This window comes from Phaseolus vulgaris, chromosome 2 (genome assembly GCF_000499845.2).
Source record: "Phaseolus vulgaris cultivar G19833 chromosome 2, P. vulgaris v2.0, whole genome shotgun sequence".
Classification (NCBI taxonomy): domain Eukaryota; kingdom Viridiplantae; phylum Streptophyta; class Magnoliopsida; order Fabales; family Fabaceae; genus Phaseolus; species Phaseolus vulgaris.
This window is the reverse complement of record NC_023758.2, coordinates 34,650,140-34,669,851: the sequence shown is the minus strand read 5'-3', so window position 1 is coordinate 34,669,851 and position 19,712 is coordinate 34,650,140. Positions and strand designations below refer to the sequence as shown.

Here is a 19,712-nt window from a genome sequence, read left to right as displayed (position 1 = left end):
ATGACATGGTTACATAAAGACATTCAACATATGGTTACTTCCAAAAGTTTCATATGTATTTATATGTATTTTCACATAAGAAAATTGAGAAACACATATTTAAAGGAAATATTGTCTAAAGATGAAAAACTAGTTTTTCTTCGAGATTTTAGTGAGTATAATCTTCTCAATCCATCTATCTAATATATTTTGATTTATAACAACTTTTGTTCTATTTTGGAGAGTATAAAAGCATCTAGAAATTACTTTTAAAGAATACTTAAAAAATAACTAGTGAAAAATGTCTAGAGAATCTACTGTTTTTGTTTATTTGCTTTATTAAGAATATTTGTTCGTGTGATCAAGAAATAGTGAAACTTGGAAATTTTCAAAAATTAAACTCAGACAAAACAATATAAAGTCTTTGCGTTCTTATGTCTTTATATCCTTAAAAGATTTTATATTCTTGCAAAATCCTTTTAAAATGAAAAGAAATCTTTTAAATACAATTTTTTAAAAAACAATTGAATTCTCCCTTGTAATGTTATTTTTGTCTTACAAAAGTAGTTATTAATGTTCAAACACCTCATCCTTATGCTCTCCTTCAAATATTCATAACTTTTACCATAATCAAGAAATCACCAACAACAAATATTACACCATGACAAAAAATAGAGAAAAAAAAGGAAAATAAAAGAAAGAAGATGAAGAACGAGGAATAATAAAAGATGTTGGAGCACTGTAAAAAAATAGAATGAATATAGAAAAGAAACAATGAAAAAGGAAGAGGGAAGAATAAAAGAAAAGGAAGGAGGAGAAAAGAAGGGAGAAGAAGACAAATAGTAAGGTAAAGGAAAGAGGAAAAAAGAAGAAAGAATAAAAAGAAAAAGAAAAAGAGAAAGAAGTGAAGAAGAAGAAAATATGCATACTTTCGTACAAAAATATAGAAAAACTAACAGTGACAACTGAATCATACTTTCGAAGTCTATTTTTCAATTTTAACATTCTTAGGTATCAAACAAAAAGTGCTATACAATATCACGTACTTGAAAAAAAGATATTCAAATATGTGTTAATGTATCAGATAAAAGAAATTATTAAATAGTTTTTTAGAAGAAAATTATGTATTTTCTAGTAATTTAATTCATGTAATGTACGAGTAATGATTATATTTTATTAATATTTTAAGAAAATTTAAAAAATCAAGTATTTATAACAAGATTGTATAGCATAAAATTTAAATAAAAGAATTTAAAGGATAAGGCTTCCAATTTATTACTTGCGTACTATTATATATATACATATTTTAAAAGGTCATGTAAATAATATTAAATAAGAATACATTTTTTGACATTAATATTTTTATTTTCATTTTAAATAGGGATAAGTTTAATCTATTTATGCTAACAAAGTTTTAATTTATTGACATTTCCATTATAATTTTTAATTTGAATTTGTATAATTAAAATAAAAACTCACATGGAGATTTGGAGATTAGGAGAATGAGAGAATACCTGTATGAAACTTTATTATTCAAAAAAAGAGAATGAAAATTTGAAAACCTGACTAAAATAAAAATAAACAAGTTTTTAACTTTAAAAAATGAAGGAGAAAAAAGAACATTTCAAGTTCCTAGGAAGAACACAGTTTCTCATTAGTTCCCATGGAGATGCTCTGACCATGAATTTACTGCACATAACTCATCTTCATCGTAAAATCAATCTAATTAATATTAATAAAGTCTACTTTTCCAACTAAGTTTTTTCATCTGAAAATTTGAACATGAGAAGTAACACTTTTCTCTAACTTGATGTTTTTCAGAAGGATTGTTGTACAGTTGTAGTCATTAGTCAACGAAGTATAATCACCGCCACATTGTTTTGTCGTGTAGAACATCATCACTCTTCAGTCAGCAGCTAGATTACACAGACAAAATAAAACAAATATGCAACCTTCTCTCTCTCTCTCTCTTTTGCACGTGTCTCAGTTTGTGATTGATCCAAATTTTTTCCCGAACCTGATAATAGCTGCTTCCCAGTTTTCATCTCTCAACATCACCACTGCTGCAAATGGAGCAAGAACAAGAGCAGCAACCCCTTTCACTTTCCCTTTCCTTTTCCCTTTCTGTTGTCTCTGCTGCTTCTGCTCCTTCCTCTTCAGGGGAACACTCCAGTCCAGCAGATGCAGTGATCTTCTTTGGTCTCAGTTTGGCTCTGGGGATTGCTTGTAGGCACCTCTTGCGTGGGACTAGAGTTCCTTACACCGTTGCCTTGCTCATAATTGGCATTGCACTTGGATCTATAGGTCCTACCCTTCTCTTTTTTATTCTCCTTTTTGTTGTTGATGTTGTTGTTATAGTTTGCTTTCTAGAATGAACCACCCTAATCTTAGACTTCTTTGCCTGGGTTTGGTGTGATGAGGAAGGAAAAAGACAGATTTTTTAGTGTCAAAGGCTTCATCTGGGGGTGTTGACTTTCTATATAAGGACGATAACTGACTGGAGAAAAATTGAGACACACCCTTTGGCCTCCTCCTTTTCCTGTTTTAGTCAAATACTAGATAAAATTTAAACGAGTTGGGTATGATATTGAAACATGTTTTTTTTACTCTTTAGATGCCAATCATATTCTTGTACCAACATCGGGCCGAGATGGTATTATTCACCATGTTTGGGGAAGAAAAAGACAGTATTTGAAAGCAAAGGGAAGTGAATAGGAAATAAACAGTTTATAGTTGAACTTTTACTCTTTGTTGATTCTATATACATCATTTGTTTTATTCTAATTTGATCCTTTTGAGCTTCTTGTTTGAAGCTCCAACGAAGGACTGTACACATTTAAACATATTTCAAAATATCATGATATTGTTGGAAATGAAATTTCAAAATAATAATCATGGGAATTCAATATAGATCAGACAAAATATTTTCATAGAATTCTTTTGCAAATTACTGATTCCTATTCTTTTAACTAGTTATATTCATACATAACCATCTAATCTAAGGTACATACCTTAGAAACGTCACCTAACTCACCAGGGATGATGACATTCTCAAGGAGACTAGAAAATGTTGTCAAATTTTTTTCTTTAGGTTTATATTTTGTAGAAATTATTAAACTTATTCTATATTGATTATCATTTCTTTTTTATAATTTTGCTTCGTTCTTTGCCTCATCAGAGGTTACCTGGGTCTCAGAAAACTTTCCTGTTATTGGAAAATGTTGCATTTCTGAATTTAAATCCTGGGTATGGAAATTAGTCCTAAGACAATGGTCCTTTTCTAGGTTTTCTAGAGAAGGAAAACTATTTTCTGCCAATCTATGTGACAGCTGAAAGATAAGCCTTCTTCACAGTTTAACTTTTTCCCTTTGAACAGGGTTCTTAACTGTTCTTTTCATTTAAATTTACTCCTTTTTGGCATTCTCGTATAAAATACTTTTTTATTTAATGTTAATGACTTGGCTGATTGATGGTGCATTTCTAAACAGAATATGGTACTCATCATCGGCTGGGAAAGATTGGAGATGGAATTCGTCTTTGTAAGTTTGTTCTGTTTTTGTTCTAGTTACTTTGAAACTTATGTTCTTACCAATAAAAAGGAAAAGGCTTTTCAATCTACAGCCTTGGAGCATGTGAATATACTGGGATTTTAGAAAATTTTCAATTTAAGAAGCTTTCATTCTCACTGCTTCTTGTTTAAATATAATTGAAGTGATTGATATTTTTTATATGCAGGGTCAGAGATTGATCCAGACCTTTTGTTAGCTGTTTTTCTTCCTGCTCTCCTTTTTGAGAGCTCATTCTTAATGGAAGTTCACCAAATTAAGGTTTCTTTTCTTGGATTCTTCTGAGTACAATTTAGTGATTTATAAGTGATGGTTTTTGTTAGAAGTAACGGGCTTAGCCCATACTTTTTGTATGTTTCTTATCTATAAATACAGAACACTATGTGTTCATTACACAAAAGAGATTTAATCCTATACCTCTTTTTAGTTTATTTTCATACGGTATCAAGAGCTAGGTAAAATCTTTGACTTTATGGTGAACCTACTGTTCACCAGTCATTTCTTTTTTCTGCCACTGCTTCCATTTGGATCGGTGACACCTCCGTTCAGGCGACCATCATGCTGCAAAGATTATAAATATCGGAGCTCCGACGTGCCCTCACACGCCTCTTCAAGTCGCGTCACTGCCATCACTTTTCGCAATGCGTGGTGGCGCATCTGACCTTTTTTCTGACGACGATTACCAACGTTGAGATTGCCTTGACGTCCTCATTCTGTATCTTCCCTTGTCAACTTGATAAGAGTTTGTTGGAATTTTAAGGGTTTTTTCTCTCTCCTCTTCTACTATGGCCTCTTCTACTGCCACTATGCTTGATCCGTCCATCTATACTAATTATGTCAATGTACATCTATCCATTGACAAATTGGATGGAACTAATTATGATAGTTAGGCAACAAGCATTAAACTATGGCTAAAGAGTCAGGGTTATATTGATCATCTTACCTAGAGTGTGGCCACTATAACTAAAAGTGAGGTTTTCTGTTGGTTGAAAATTGATGCACGATTATGCTTTGTTCTCAAGTCTACTATTCACTAATCTTTAAAACAAATATTTTATGCTTATGAGACATGTTTAGAAGTTTGGAAACATGCCAAATTATTGTACAACAATGATACTCAACATCTTTACGGTGTTTGTCAAAATCTCCTTAGTATTATTGCCGCAGACGTCTTGATGGTACAATGGCTGAATATTTGGGTAAAATTCATGCTTTTCTTCACAACTTCAATGAGCTCTTGCTTTCTGTCTCCGCTCCTTCTCAAGATCTTGAGCAAAGGTAAAAGTTCTTCATGTTATTGTCTTTACATGGACTTCCTAATGTTTATTCACAAGTTTGTGATTAGATTTTGGGATCCCATTTGTGCCTAATTTTACTTCCACTTGTTCCACACAGGTTAACCAACCATTGATATACCTGCTTCCACTGATGACTCTTCTGCTTTGGTATCTTAGTGTGATGATCGCAATCGCCTTTGCAAGTGTAAATATTGTCACAAGCTAAGCCACATAATTGACAGGTGTTATGCCTTACAAGGTCCTCCTCCTCGATCTACTATAGTTGTCCAAACTACTCCTGCGCAACCGTCTACTTTGTGACCTACTTCATTTGATACCTCAAGACAACTTGTTATTTGCAATGAATTTCTCAAATGGTATGAGGATCGTCAGAACTCTAGTTCCACTGCTTTTGATTCAGATACATCTTTTGCTGGCCTTACTTACTCCAATTCTCTTGGCCCTAGGGTTCTAGACTCAGGTGCCACATATCACATTACTGGTAACAAATATTTTTTCTCTTCTTGGTCTAGTTTGTGTTATTTACCATCTATTACCATGACTAATGGTTCTAGGGTCTCATCACATGATGTTGATACTATTCATCTTCTTCCTTTTTTATCTATTGATAATGTTTTTTATGTCCCCGAGTCTCATTTAACTTATTATTCATTAGTCTTCTCACTTGTTTCCTTGATTGTGTTATTTCTCTTACTAAAGATTTTATTTGTTTATAGGACCAAAGTCCAAGACAAATGATTGACACCGGATGTGAGTCTCATGGTCTTTATCACTTATGAATATTTGCATGGTAATGGATTCTCCATCTCTAATTCATGCTTAGATGAGTCATCCTAGTCTTGCCAAGATGCAACAACCTGTTCCAAGTTTGTCCAAGTTATCAAGTTTGTCTTGTGAGTCATGTCAGTTAAGGAAACACAGTTATAGTTCTCTTCCTAGTAATGTCTCACAACGTGCTTTCCTTTTTGCTTTAATTCACTCTAACATTTTGGGACTAAGTCGTGTTCAGTCCAATTTAGGATTTCAGTATCTTGTTACCTTTATTGATGATTATTCAAGATGTACTTGGTTATTTTTTAATAAAAAATCGTTCTAATTTCTTAAACAATCGCATGCCATCTTCGAATTTAGATAACAAAATTCCTCAACCTATTTTATTTCCTTATGAGCCTTTCCATCCCTTCTTAAAGTTTTTAGGTCCACATGCTTTGTTCGTAATTTTAGTCCTGGTCTTGATAAATTATCTACAAGGTCACACAAATGTGTCTTTTTAGGATTCACTAGATTACAAAAAAGAATATAAATGTTTCTCTCCTTCTTTTAACTGTTATTTTATTTCATTAGATGTCACCTTCAGTGAGTCTTCCCTTTACTTTAAGTCTCCTCTTGTGTCTCCATTTGATCAAGTTAATATCCCAATTGTATGTGATCTTATTATTGTGTTTAGTGCTCCTAAAGATGCCCCATCTCCACCAATTCTTCAGGTGTACAATTGTCGATAGACTTTCTATTGTCTAGCGCCTGACTCTCTCCTAGTGCCAAGTCTTCCATCCCCTACGACTCTGATAATTGAACTTGATCTTCTTATTTCTATTCGTAAAGATATATGCTATATCCGTAATCTCTCTCCTTATTATACTGCTTTGAGTTACATAGATTTTGTCAACCATTTTATACCTACCTTTCGTCTATTTCTTTTGTGTCCATTCCAAAAATTCTATAGGTGATGATTCCTTAGCCTATCCTAATTGGCGTTAGGTCATACTTGATAAAGTGTTCTTTAGAATAGTGGAACCTGGAAACTCATTCCTTTACCCTCTGGAAAACTTGTTGTTGGTTGTAGGTGAATTTTTGCTATCAAAGTTGGTGTTGATGGTACTATTGCTCCTCTCAAAGCTCACCTTGTGGCTAAAGATTATACACAAAGTTTTTGGTTTGGACTATGGTGATACTTTTTCTTCATTGGCAAAAATAACTTTTGTTTGCTTATTCATAGCTATGACTGCTCTTCAACGATGACATCTTTATCAATTGGATGTCAAAAATGTTCTTCTTAATGGGGATTTGTAGGAAGAAAATTATATGGAGCAACCTTCAGGGTTTTAATGTTTAGGGGGAGTCTTTCGAATTGGTATGTTGCGCAAGTATTTATTTGGCCTCAAGCAGTCTCTTAGAACCTAGTTTGGAAAATTTAACAATGTTCAACAATTTGGTATGACTTGCAGTGAGGCAAATCATTCAGTTTTTTACTCAGTCGAGTGTTGCGTGTATCTATGTAGTACTATGTGTTGATGACATTGTTCTTACAGGTAAAGCAACATCTTGTGTCACCACTTTCAGACCAAAGATCTTGGTAAACTCAGATATTTGTTGGGAATTGAGGTAGCACAATTCAATAATGGTATTGTTATCTCTCAAAGAAAGTACACATTGAATTTTTTGGAGGAAATTGGGTTAATGAAATTCAAAATCTATTGACACACCCATGGATCCTAATGCCAAACTCCTACCTAATTAGGAAAGCCTCTCTCAGATCCTGAGAAATACAAAAGATTCGTTGGAAAATTGAACTATGTTATTGTTACTCGTCCTGATATTTCCTTTGCAGTCAGTGTGATAAGTCAATTTCTTAATTTCCCATGTATAGATCATTGGAATGCAGTCATTCATATATTGAAGTACATTAAAGGATCTCCTGAAAAATGTTTGCTATACTGTCACAATAACCATACTAAAGTTATCTGTTATTTAGATGCTGATTGGGCAATATCTCTTTCTGATAGAGGATCCATTTCCGAATATTGTGTCTTCATTGGTGATAACTTGATCTCTTGGGAGAGCAAGAAGCAAAAATGTTGTGGCAAGATCTAGTCCAGAAGTAGAATAGAGTTATGGCCTTGGGTACTTGTGAGCTTATTTGGTTTAAATAGCTACTTAAAGAATTGCAATTTGGAGAGGTCACTTAAATGACACTTATACGTGACAGTCAGATTGCTCTTACTATTAAGATCAATTCTCAATATATTGAGATTGTTTGCTATTTTATTCGAGAAAAGATTGTATCTGGAGACATTAAGACTGATGTTTGTTAATTCGAATGATCAATTAGAAGATATTTTCACTAAATCTTTACGGGAACGTAAAATTGATTATATTTGTAACAAACTTGGTACATACGATTTACTTGCACTTGCTTGAGGGTGAGTGTTAGATGTAACGGGCTTAGTCCATACGTTTTGTATTTTTCTTATAAATACATAATCCTATATGTTTATTACATACAAGGGATTAATCCTATACCTCTTTTTATTTTCTTTTTATACTTTCTTTCTGTTATGACATTTCGTATCTTATATATGTAAGAAAACTAAATATTCTAAGAAAAGCTATATAAACTAAAGGAGATGAACTTAAAAACCGAGCTACAAACAAACTAATTCTAATATCAATTATTTTGAAATCTTTAATGTACAAAATGAGGTTAAATAATTGTTTAATACAATTATCAGTAATACCTGATGGACGATGAAGAAATTAAATCCTCGAGGTTACTAAATAGGGAGCAAACTTGATGTTTTTATTATAATAATATAAGTCAACGACTATTATTCATAAAATGCCTGATGTTACAACACAAGATGCACTTTGGACTAAATGCAGAGGTGTCTTGCACAAATGATCTTACTAGCTGGTCCTGGTGTTGCGATTTCAACTGTTTGTCTTGGAGTTGTTATGAAGGTATGTGAGTTGATGTGTTTAGATTTCATTATTTGTCTTATATGATTATAGCTCGTTTGTCGTAATACAGCTTACTTTTCCATACAATTGGAGCTGGAAAACATCACTGTTGCTTGGGGGACTTCTGAGTGCAACTGATCCTGTTGCTGTTGTGGCTTTGTTGAAAGATCTTGGTGCCAGCAAAAAACTAAGCACAATAATTGAAGGGGAATCCTTGATGAATGATGGGTACTTTTAGTACACTTTGCACTTCTTTAACTAACATCTACTCTTCAAATGAATTCATGTATTTTGCCAAATGAGTCTATGTTGTAAGAAGTGGTAGATGATTTTTGAATGAATGTTTTGTTTTTTTTTTGTATTGGTATTTGTCAAAGCTGAATCTTTGTTCTTGTCCAGGACGGCTATTGTGGTTTATACTCTTTTCTATCGGATGGTTCTTGGAGAGACCTTCAATTGGGTTGCTATAATCAAATTTCTAGCACAAGTTTCACTTGGAGCGTAGGTTTCACCTACTTTTTTGTAGCAATAGTGGTAAAAGATATCTTCACTCATTTGACTGTTTGCTCGGTCCAGTGTAGGAATGGGTCTTGCTTTTGGGATTGCATCTGTTTTGTGGCTAGGGTTTATTTTTAATGATACAGTGATTGAGATTGCTCTAACATTTGCTGTTAGCTACATTGCTTATTTCACTGTAAGTACCATTCAAATTTGAATTCATCTTTTCCTAAATTTAGAGATTATATTTGTATTATTAATACTTACAGAAGTAGAAAGTATTGGTTTTGTAACTCTAATTTCTTGGATGTATTGGTGTTATCTTAAGTTAATTCTATCTTGTGCATGAAGAAATTGATGGTCAAAATCTTTTACAGGCCCAGGAGGGTTCAGGTGTCTCAGGTGTTTTGACGGTGATGTCTTTGGGAATGTAAGGTGACCTTTAGTATGTAATGGGTAATATCCCTTTGTTGAAATCTGATTATTGAAATCGTTCTACAGGTTTTATTCTGCATTTGCAAGAACAGCTTTTAAGGGTGAAAGTCAACAAAGCTTGCATCACTTTTGGTATGCCTTTTACTTTGTGACTAGAAATTAAGTTCATCTATGGGAGAGTTTTTTTCTTCTTCTAATTTTCTGCATACACTTTTTTTGAACCAGAATTTTCTGTGTACACTTGATACAGAAGCAATAAAAATATTATTTGTGAAGTATAACAATTTGCTAAACACTATCATTCAACTTTTGATTTTATGAAGTATGTTAAGCCTTTTGTTCATACAGATGTGTGGGGTCTCCTGATTGTTTGTAATATATCTGGTGCAAAATGATTTGTTAATTTGTTCCTTTATAGATAATTGCACTCGAGTGACATGGATTTTTCTTAGAAAAGATCCATTTGATGTTTTCCAATTGTTTGTAAATTTATACCATGATTCAAATTCAATTTGGCAACCAATTAAAAAATTACATTTTGATAATGGTGTTCAGGAGCTTACTTGTGCAGATACCCTTCAACCAAATCAGATTTTAGAGTGAAAAAAATGTCTTTTACTTGACTTTGCTAGAGTTTTACTATTCTAAAGGTTTGTTCCTATGTCTTATCAGGGAAAGTTGTATTCATTTCTACTAATGTAGTAAACAAAATACTCGTGTTTTGAATAGTGTAATCCCTTTCAGCTACTGTCCTATATATGTTTCTATGGATGTCACTTTTTATAAAACAGTCCATTGCTTCACGGAAAGAGTGTTTGTGAAGTTAACATAGATATCTTTCAACTCATCTTCCTGTGAATAATAAGACCTTGAACCAACCTTAATATCTTAACAGAATAATGTGGTTAGATGTTGTGGAAAACAAGATCAACATAGGTAGATATCTGACCTCGTTAGTTATAGAAGTTAAAACAACTTTACCCGCATCTTATGCAGTATTGGGTATTATAAATATCCACTGTCTTCTGTCCTTTGTATACGGTGAAATACTGAATAATACATTCTTTTCTCGCATCTCTCTCTTCAACCTTTTATGGTATCCAAAGCAAGCTATGGCTTCATCATCAACCACTGTTAAAATTTTTTCTTCCAAACCCGAGGCTCTTCTTCCCACATTTTTCATACACTCATACCCTTGAAGCTTGATCATTTCTTGGTCTGGAGACAACAAGTCACTGCAACCCTCTGCAGCCTTGATCTTCTTTACTTCTTGGATAGCTCCTGTATCCCGCCGCGTCTCATCTCTGCCGATGGTGACTCTTCTCCTTCTGTTAATCCCAAATATCTCATCTATAAGAAATAGATGAAATGTATTTCTGGTGTAATTTACAAATGTAATTACAGTATCAATTTATAGACTATTTACAACCTAATTAAAGAAAGAAATAATAGGTAATGAAAGCAAGAAATAATGGGTGATTAAAGTTGTACAAATCAAATCAAATCACTAACAAATCTGTCCTAATAAATAGAGAATGAAATCTGCACTTATTTATAGAAGAATTCTCTTGATTATGCAACACTCCCCCTCAAGTTGGTGAATGGATATTTATCATTCCCAACTTGCAAGTAAGATCTTTGAATTGTTTTGTGGGAAGTTCCTTAGTAAACATGTCTGCCAATTGGAGTCTTGAAGGGATGTACTCGATGGCTATAAGACCATTATCCAACTTCTCCTTAATGAAATGTCGGTCTATATCTACGTGCTTTGTTCGGTCATGTTGAACTGGATTGTGTGCAATACTGATGGTGGATTTATTATCACACACCAAACCCATAGGAGCTTCATATTTTATTTTGAGATCATCGAGGATGATCTTCATCCATAATAGTTCACAAACACCTTGAGCCATGACTCTAAATTCTGCTTCTGCACTTGATCTTGCAACTACGTTTTGTTTTTTGCTCCTCCATGTCACCAGATTTCCACCCAGGAACATGCAATAGCCTATGGTGGATCTCCTATCAACAATTGATCCTGCATAGTCAGCATCAGTCTATATTTTCATGGACAAGTTTTCGCCTTTTTTGAATAGCAATCCTTTCCTTGGAGAGGCTTTTAAGTACTGAATAATTCTATTTACTGCTTGCAAGTGTCTTTCTCTTGGATCATGCATGAATTGGCTAACCACACTAATTGCATAAGCTATGTCTGGCCTAGTGTGTGATAGATACATGAGTTTTCCCACAAGTCTTTGATATTGTGTCTTCTCCACCTTTGGATTTTCCTCACCATTCCCAATCCTATGATTTTGCTCTATTGGCACTTCAGTGGTCTTGCAACCCAACTTACTAGTCTCTTTGAGGAGATCAAGATGTATTTTCTTTGAAAAATAAAGATGCCCCGTCTAGAATAAGCAACCTCTATCCCAAGGACTTTATGCCTAACTAAACCTCATAAAACCGGCTTATGGGGTGAGGTTTGCACCCACTTATATACAATGAAATATTCTCATCTCTAGTCGATGTGGGATCTCCAACATCTATGATCGCCAGGACCAATCCATCCTAGCTTGGTTATTGGCTTCCATGACTTCCGGTATTCTCACCAAAATAGTTGGCCTGAATTCGTCGCATCAAGTTTGGCATACCCTCCAAACTCACTACGCATCCCAAACCAGAGCCCAAATCAAGAAACACAAACAGCTTCTGCGCACGCCCAAGAAAGAACGATTTGTCTCTGCCTACCTTATTGAAATCAAGAAAACTGTGGACAACTTGGCTGCTGTGGATTGCCCCATCTCTATAGAGGATCACATTGACGCTATCCTTGATGGGTTGTTTGATGAATATGATTCATTCATCACATCAGTAGCATCATGTCTTGATCCCTACACGGTATAGAAAAAGAAGGATGTATAGAAAAAGCCAAATATTCTATGGATCAAATTCTGCAGGCACATGTTTCCTCTATTCCATCTTCGTTCTCTCATTCAAACTCCAATTCTACCAAACCTTTTTCTTCAACCCACACCTCTGGTCCTGGTAAACAACGTTTCTCTTCCAAACCTCGTTTTTCAAACTCCAAGAACTACAACAAGGTGCCATCCAATACTTTTTCGTTTCGGGTGCAATGTCAAATTTGTGGAAAATATGGGCACACTGCACTTCATTGCTGGCATAGGTTTGATTCCTCAACTCCCTCTCAGATTACTGCTAACACCACTCATTTTTCTTCGTCTCTTAGTGATGATGAACCATCGATCCTTGGCACCCCAACTACTCTTCATGATTCTCTTTGGTACTCTGATATTGGTGCGTCTCATCACCTTACTGCTCACAACACTAATCTTTCCACAAAAACACCATACACATGTTCGAAAAAAGTTGCTATAGGTAATGGTTCACGACTCTCTATCACATCTATTGGTACTCGTCCAACAAATTCAAGTTCCCTAACCAAGGTAAGTAGTCATTCTTATTAAGAATCCTTAAACATACCTTGTGATCTTGATTTGCCCATTGCCTTCAAAATGGTAAGAGAACCTTGTCAAATGTCCTATATCTATAAGTGTACTTGAATAGTTAGAGTGAGAAAAGAAATATTTTATTAATTATTGTTACATTTCAACTTAAAACCAATTGGCATAAGTGAAGTTCCCCAACAGATATAGAAGCCACAATCCTAGACTTGAGGCAGCTGATGTGAGACTTCCCAACAAACCCCTTCCACAAATGTCTATTGAACCAGGCGATTTCCTAGATGAGCTATAAACTCTATTACCAACTTGATAAAATAAAGAAAAAGAGAGTATATTTTTGACAACTTTGAGGCCATCAACTTCACCATTACGTTCAACTTTAATGGTACAACCAATCATAATCTTTTTAGATGGAAAAGAAATTAACTTCCATGAACTGTTATGTTCAATAGCATGAAATTCAAAAATCATGGCTTGTCGTTATCTTGGATGATCAAATGCTACTGTCACATTTTTAGGAATAGTAATAGAAGACACATGAGGAAATATTATGAACAAAGCATACACAACCAAAAATATGGGGAGAGTTAAGAAATAGATGGAATGTATTTTTGATGCGTATTACAAATGTGATTACAGTCTCTATTTATAGGCTGTTTTACCACCTAATTAAGAAAAGAAATAATAGGTAATGAAAGCCAGAAATAATGGGTGTTTAAAGTTGTACAAATCAAATAAAATCAAATCACTAACATTTGATGGAGCGAGGATCTAACCTACCCCGATACGGACTATGAACATGGACAAAAGCTGGACAACCAAAGACACGACCCTGAAGACTAGTCAAAATGGGAATAGAAAGATAGACTGTGGTCATAAGCTGAATAGGAGTAACACCCTCTAGAACCCGAGAGGGTAATCTATTAATCAAATACGTGGCAGTCAGGATTGCTTCCCCCCAGTAAGATCTAGGAACAAACGTTTGAAAAGTAAAGTTCTAGTTACCTCAAGAAGACGATTTTTCCTTTCAGCAACCTCATTTTGTTGAGAAGTGTCCACACAGGTTAGTTCATGAACAACTCCATTTTCTTAAGGAACTTGGAAAGGTTCTGGTTCACATATTCTCTTCCATTATCAGAACATAATCTCTTAATTGGACTTTCAAATTGTGAACCATTTTGTAAAAATTTACAAACAAATGAAAAACTTCAGACTTATCTTTCTTGAGGAATATCCAGGTAACTATAATGATACTCAGATCTTTGGGCTCAACTACAATGATACTTTCTCTCCAGTGGCCAACAATCAATGTCTAGGGGTCTCAACAATCATTTTCAAACCAAGGATCTTGGAAGTTTTAAATATTTTTGGGCATTAAAGTAACCCAATCAAAGGAAGGTATTGCAATTTCTCAAAGGAAATATGCTTTAGACTTCCTATAAGAGACATATATGATTGATTGTAACTCAGTGGATAGTCCTATGGATCCAAATCAGAAATTAATAACATAACAAGGAGAATCTTGCTCTGATATCAACTTGAGATATATACAATAAAAGATGAGAAAATGTATCAAAGAGCTTGATTTCCTTCTCTTTGAGTTCTCATATTTATAATGACATTAGTAGTTCAGAGAAGAGAAAAGAATAAGAAAGGTCATATCTAGAGGACACAACAAATTTTCAATAAAGCCTATTTAAAACCTATTTTAACAATCTTGAACGTGAACTTTGCAATACTTGATATTTATGAGTTGTTTGGTAATGTTCAAATAGTGGGTGACTTGTTAGGCTTAATAAAAATTGCTAATATAAACTTTGATACTATGTTACAATTTGAGAGTCTAACTCGATTCTATAAAACTAGCTTGTTAGATGAGGGTTATGTTCCACTTATATAATACTAGTTGACGTGGGATTTCCAACAAAATGAAAAGCCAAGACTACTCAAACATAATAAATCAGTGTTGTGTTTAATTTAAGCAGATTTCCTGTCCTCTTTTATGTATCGTTTTTTGTCCGTCTTAATACTCTATCTCTATAAAGACACAAGAAAAAAAATTCTGACTTGAAGCTAAAACAGTTAATTACTATATGCCTTGCTGGTGCAGCAAGGCACACCTAATATTGTCATATGGAATCCTCTTATTTTCTGTATTTATATTTTGTAGTCAAGTGTAATTGTGTTTTAATCCTTTTATTTATTTTGTCCAGGGAAATGATTGCTTATATAGCTAATACCTTAATTTTCATTTTGAGGTAAGGGCTTGGTTGGAATCTTAAATTATAATCTATTAATATAACTTGTGAAACATGCTTTTAATGGTTTTGGATTGGAAAGATAGAAAATGTTTTTCCGGTTTAACAAATGTTGGACATTCTTACTGGTATATCACTTCCATTAATATTTTCATATCATCTTTTTTGCAGTGGAGTTGTTATAGCTGAAGGAATACTTAGTGACAACACTGTTTTCTATCATGGTAGTATTACTTGAAGAGTCATCTCATTCTCTTATTGGGAAAATTTGTACCATGATGAAGTATATTGAATGCAAATACATGAAAATAATGTTAAATAAATGGGAGTTTCATAACAATCTTGCATGAAAGTGCTGATGAATCTTTATTATGCTGGAGAAAGCTGTATTTCATAGTTTTTAAGTACTCAAAGTTGGCGAGGAACTTTGGCAAGTCCATAGATAGATACTGTAATTTCATTAAATTGTTCCTTTAAATCATATATCTACGTACTATGTCTTGCATTGTTCTTGCTATCATCTTAGTTTTGTTGTGTATGAGAGAGCTCTTGCTCACACTCATGTTTGTTGTGCCAAAAAGAGTGACTACAAATTATTTGGTCTGTTTTAGGAACATCATGGACCCACCTCTTGCTTCTCTATGCATATGTTCAAGTTTCTCGATGCATTGTAGTTGGAGTATTATTTCCCTTTCTAAGATATCTTGGATATGGTTTGGATTGGAAAGAAGCTATTATTCTCATCTGGTCAGGATTGCGAGGGGCAGTTGCCTTGGCACTTTCATTATCAGTTAAGGCAAGTATTCATTCACTAATGATGCATATTTAAAGAGCTCCTTATTATATGTACTTATCATTGATTACAAGTGAGAAAGGTTCTTTTTGGATTTTTTATGATGAAATGAAGAACTTTTATTTCAAGAGAAATTAAAAAGAGAGGGAAATAAGTAAGCTTCTTTAACAAAGCTAAAATGCACAAGGAAAAAATCATAAAAACGCAACTGATTATGGAATAGGAATGATAATAGTGGATGAATAGGAATATTGAGATATATTCATCTTTCCAAGGCAATAGGACTTGTAGAAGAAGAAATTAATACTTGCTACTAGAAAATGGAAAAATTAGTAGTTGTTCTTATGCCGGACAAGAGACCAGGTTTTTATGGTTTGCTAATTAGCAATATACCATTACTATTATTCCTATTTAGTATCATTGGTTAAATAACAGAATGTTGAAAACCAACTTTTGCTATTTGCCCATGATGCCATCTACTATATGATATTGTAGATTATTATATATCCACCATTTTTTGTAATCTCAATTGATAACACTGGATTCTCATTAGCTAAAAACCTCACGATCTTATAATGTTAGGAAAAGAAATATAAATGATTTTATATTAAATCTCTTAACACACCCTGACATGCAAGAGTACTTTGGACTTGAAACATGAATAATGCTCAACCCACCTAATTTGCATTCAAATTCAAATTTATGTTAGAAGAATGGAGGTGGCAAGGATTAAACACTAGATCACATCCCAAAAGATTTCATATTACATCTATAAGAATCATGTTTCTAGCAAAGATCTTTTCTTTCATAATTTACAATCTATCTTGAGTATACAAGCTCTTTTATCCATCTTTTACTCATCGATATATATTAATGAAATTTCCTGAGTTAGGAAGCAGCCAGTAGTTTCCTTATATACAATAATTCCTATTGAGACTTATTACGAAGTGGACTTTAAGCCTAACTCAACCCCATAAAACCGGCTCATGAGGTTGAGGTTTGCACCCACTTATATACAATGAAAGGCTCTAATCTCTAGTCGATGTGGGATCTCCAACCCACCCCCTTACGCCGAGACTACCAACTCGTGCGTGGGACTATATATTATGGGTGGTCCGATAGCGGGTGGCACGATAGACCCAACACAAACACTCGTTAGGATAGGCTCGAAATGGCTCTGATACCATATTACGAAGTGGACTTTAAGCCTAACTCAACCCCATAAAACCGGCTCGTGAGGTTGAGGTTTGCACCCACTTATATACAATGAAAGGCTCTAATCTATAGTCGATGTGGGATCTCCAACAAGACTAAATATAAAATGTAACTTCCTAGAATAATAAGTCACACTATTCAGCTTTCGTAGATTTTATTTCCCTAGAAACAATTGGAGCATGAAGAGTTTCCAACATTTACTTTCACTATCCTTCTGTTCATATTATCCTTCGATCAACTATTGCGATTATAAAATTTTGGTTCCCTAGGTTCTAATTGGATCAATTAGGTCTCTAAAGTTTTCTTCCATTTATAATCAGGGCTCCAATCGTATTCATCGAATATTTAATGGAATTCACTAACTAATAAGCACCCAAACACTTGGGAAACCACCATTAAAAGTTAGTTGTTAAAATAGGTATTGGAGATCTCATATCGACTAGAGATATAACCAAGTTATAGTATATAACTAGGTGAAAACCCCACGTTGCAACCCAATTGTTTAAGGTTGAGTTAGATTTAAAGTTTACTTTATAAGATGGTATTAGAGCTAGTTTCATCTTGGTGATCGATGAGTACATCTGGTTTAGACGACATAGGTAATTTGTTATAAAATGCTTGGATTTTGTTGGAAGAGGACCTTACAATGTGAAAGAGACTCACATTCCACGAGTAGATTGGAAGTCTCACATTGTGTAAAATGAGTGGGATGAACAATACAGAAGGAGAACAACCAACAAACCTATTTTCTTAACGTTTTAGGTTACGAGTGGTGTCATGTTCTCTTATGTGATTGACTCATGACCCTATATCTCCTGTCTATTGGTCCCTCTTGATTCATAACAAGCTAGTATTAGAGTTAAGGTCACGATTCGATGTCCTATGATGAATACCAGGTGAGTCAAGTCACAATTGCAGAGTTTGATCCATAGCAAGACAATTGCTGAGGGGGATATTATTGTTGGGTGCATCAATTGTCCAGTAGCGAAGATCAGGTACACCAAGCCACAATCAAATTGTGTTGTTGGGCTGCTGGGCTTTTAAGTAGAAAGAGTTGTGTTATGATTATCAACTATAAAATTTTGGCTTAATGGTAAGTGTTTAATCCAATAATTGATGGGTATCTCACATCAAATAGAGATATGTCCAAATTAAAGTGTACGAGTGAGTGGAAACCTCACGTTTTGTGAGGTTGAGTTAGACTTAAAATTTATTTTCTATGATGGTATCAAATTCTATCTTTGCGAGCTTTGGTGTGACCAATTGTGTCACCTACTATCGGCCGCTATCGAATCACCCATAAATAATTGTTCCTACACTTGTGAGATGTCTATTCCTCAGTGTGAGAGGGTGGGTTGAAGATCCTTCTTTAGCTTGAGCTATAACCAAATTATAGCAAGTATGACACTGATTTTGTGAGAGATTGAGTTAAACTTAAAGTCCAATTTCTATGACTAGGCATGCATGATTGTACTAAAGACAATGTATAACCTTAAGAACACTATTTAAACTATATTGACATAAAAAGGTGCTTCAATTGTACTCACTAAATTGTTCTATTGGCAATTATTGTGCATAAATTAATATTTTTATGATAACAATGATCTGCAAAAGGAATACCTTTTTATTTTGAGCTAATAGATGACTCTAAATTGGATCAAATCAAGATAAAGGAACTTGATATTTAATTGAAGAATCTTGACGGACTCAATTGGCACAATAGAACCTAAGAAACCAAAAATCTCAGATTTATGTTACCAAAAGGGCTAAAACTGCAATTCAACTTTAACATATTTTTTTTCATATTTACTTGCTTATTGAAACAAGGTCAAACACATACAATATTATCTTGGAATTAGTCTCAACTAAATGTATTTCAAAATGACATTTCTATTTAAAAGGTTCATCATAATTAATTACCAACTTAAGGATAGACATATGCTATATGTCTATCTATTCTCTAGAACAAATTCTACAGAAATTCTTTTGGTTAATAATATATGTTAAGAAAATCAAGGAAAAGGTGCTCCTATATGGCTATCACACACATTCATGTCCATCTGCTTGTAATTAAATCTTTTAATTATTAAATTTTTTATTGGTTTAGCGTTCGAGTGGCAAATCAGTTGAGTTGACTCCGGAGACAGGAACACTGGTATGCTTTTCAATTAATGATTAATGTAACACTTATAAGTTTCAAATGCATGGCTCCTCTAAGATTTTTCTAGGTCATCACAACCCTGAAATCCTTGATAACTTAATTGTCTTTGTGAACTGACTCAATTGTTTTTTTATTGTATAGTTTGTTTTCTTCACTGGTGGGACTGTGTTTTTAACACTTGTAGTAAATGGGTCAACCACACAACTCATTTTACGCTACCTTGGCATGGATAATTTATCAGCAGCTAAGGTCAGGATTTTTCTCATCTTCTATGTTCAACTTTTGTTCT

The 19,712-nt window shown here is 33.9% G+C and overlaps 1 protein-coding gene across 7 annotated transcripts in view; it reads left to right on the top strand.

Moving 5' to 3' along the window:
• Window positions 1-2,048: 2,048 nt before the first annotated feature.
• The window catches only part of LOC137811650 (sodium/hydrogen exchanger 8), a 42,285-nt gene continuing 24,621 nt past the window's right edge, over window positions 2,049-19,712 (top strand). For 4 of the 7 annotated variants that reach the window (XM_068613456.1, XM_068613454.1, XM_068613455.1 and 1 more), the window contains exons 1-14: window positions 2,049-2,283; window positions 3,468-3,518; window positions 3,715-3,806; window positions 8,504-8,581; window positions 8,652-8,809; window positions 8,981-9,082; window positions 9,158-9,275; window positions 9,457-9,509; window positions 9,581-9,646; window positions 15,210-15,254; window positions 15,426-15,478; window positions 15,866-16,050; window positions 19,370-19,417; window positions 19,565-19,672. In XM_068613456.1, coding sequence (XP_068469557.1) covers window positions 2,049-2,283; window positions 3,468-3,518; window positions 3,715-3,806; window positions 8,504-8,581; window positions 8,652-8,809; window positions 8,981-9,082; window positions 9,158-9,275; window positions 9,457-9,509; window positions 9,581-9,646; window positions 15,210-15,254; window positions 15,426-15,478; window positions 15,866-16,050; window positions 19,370-19,417; window positions 19,565-19,672 — 1,392 coding nt within the window. The other 3 variants (XM_068613458.1, XM_068613459.1, XM_068613457.1) reach the window with 3 other exon arrangements.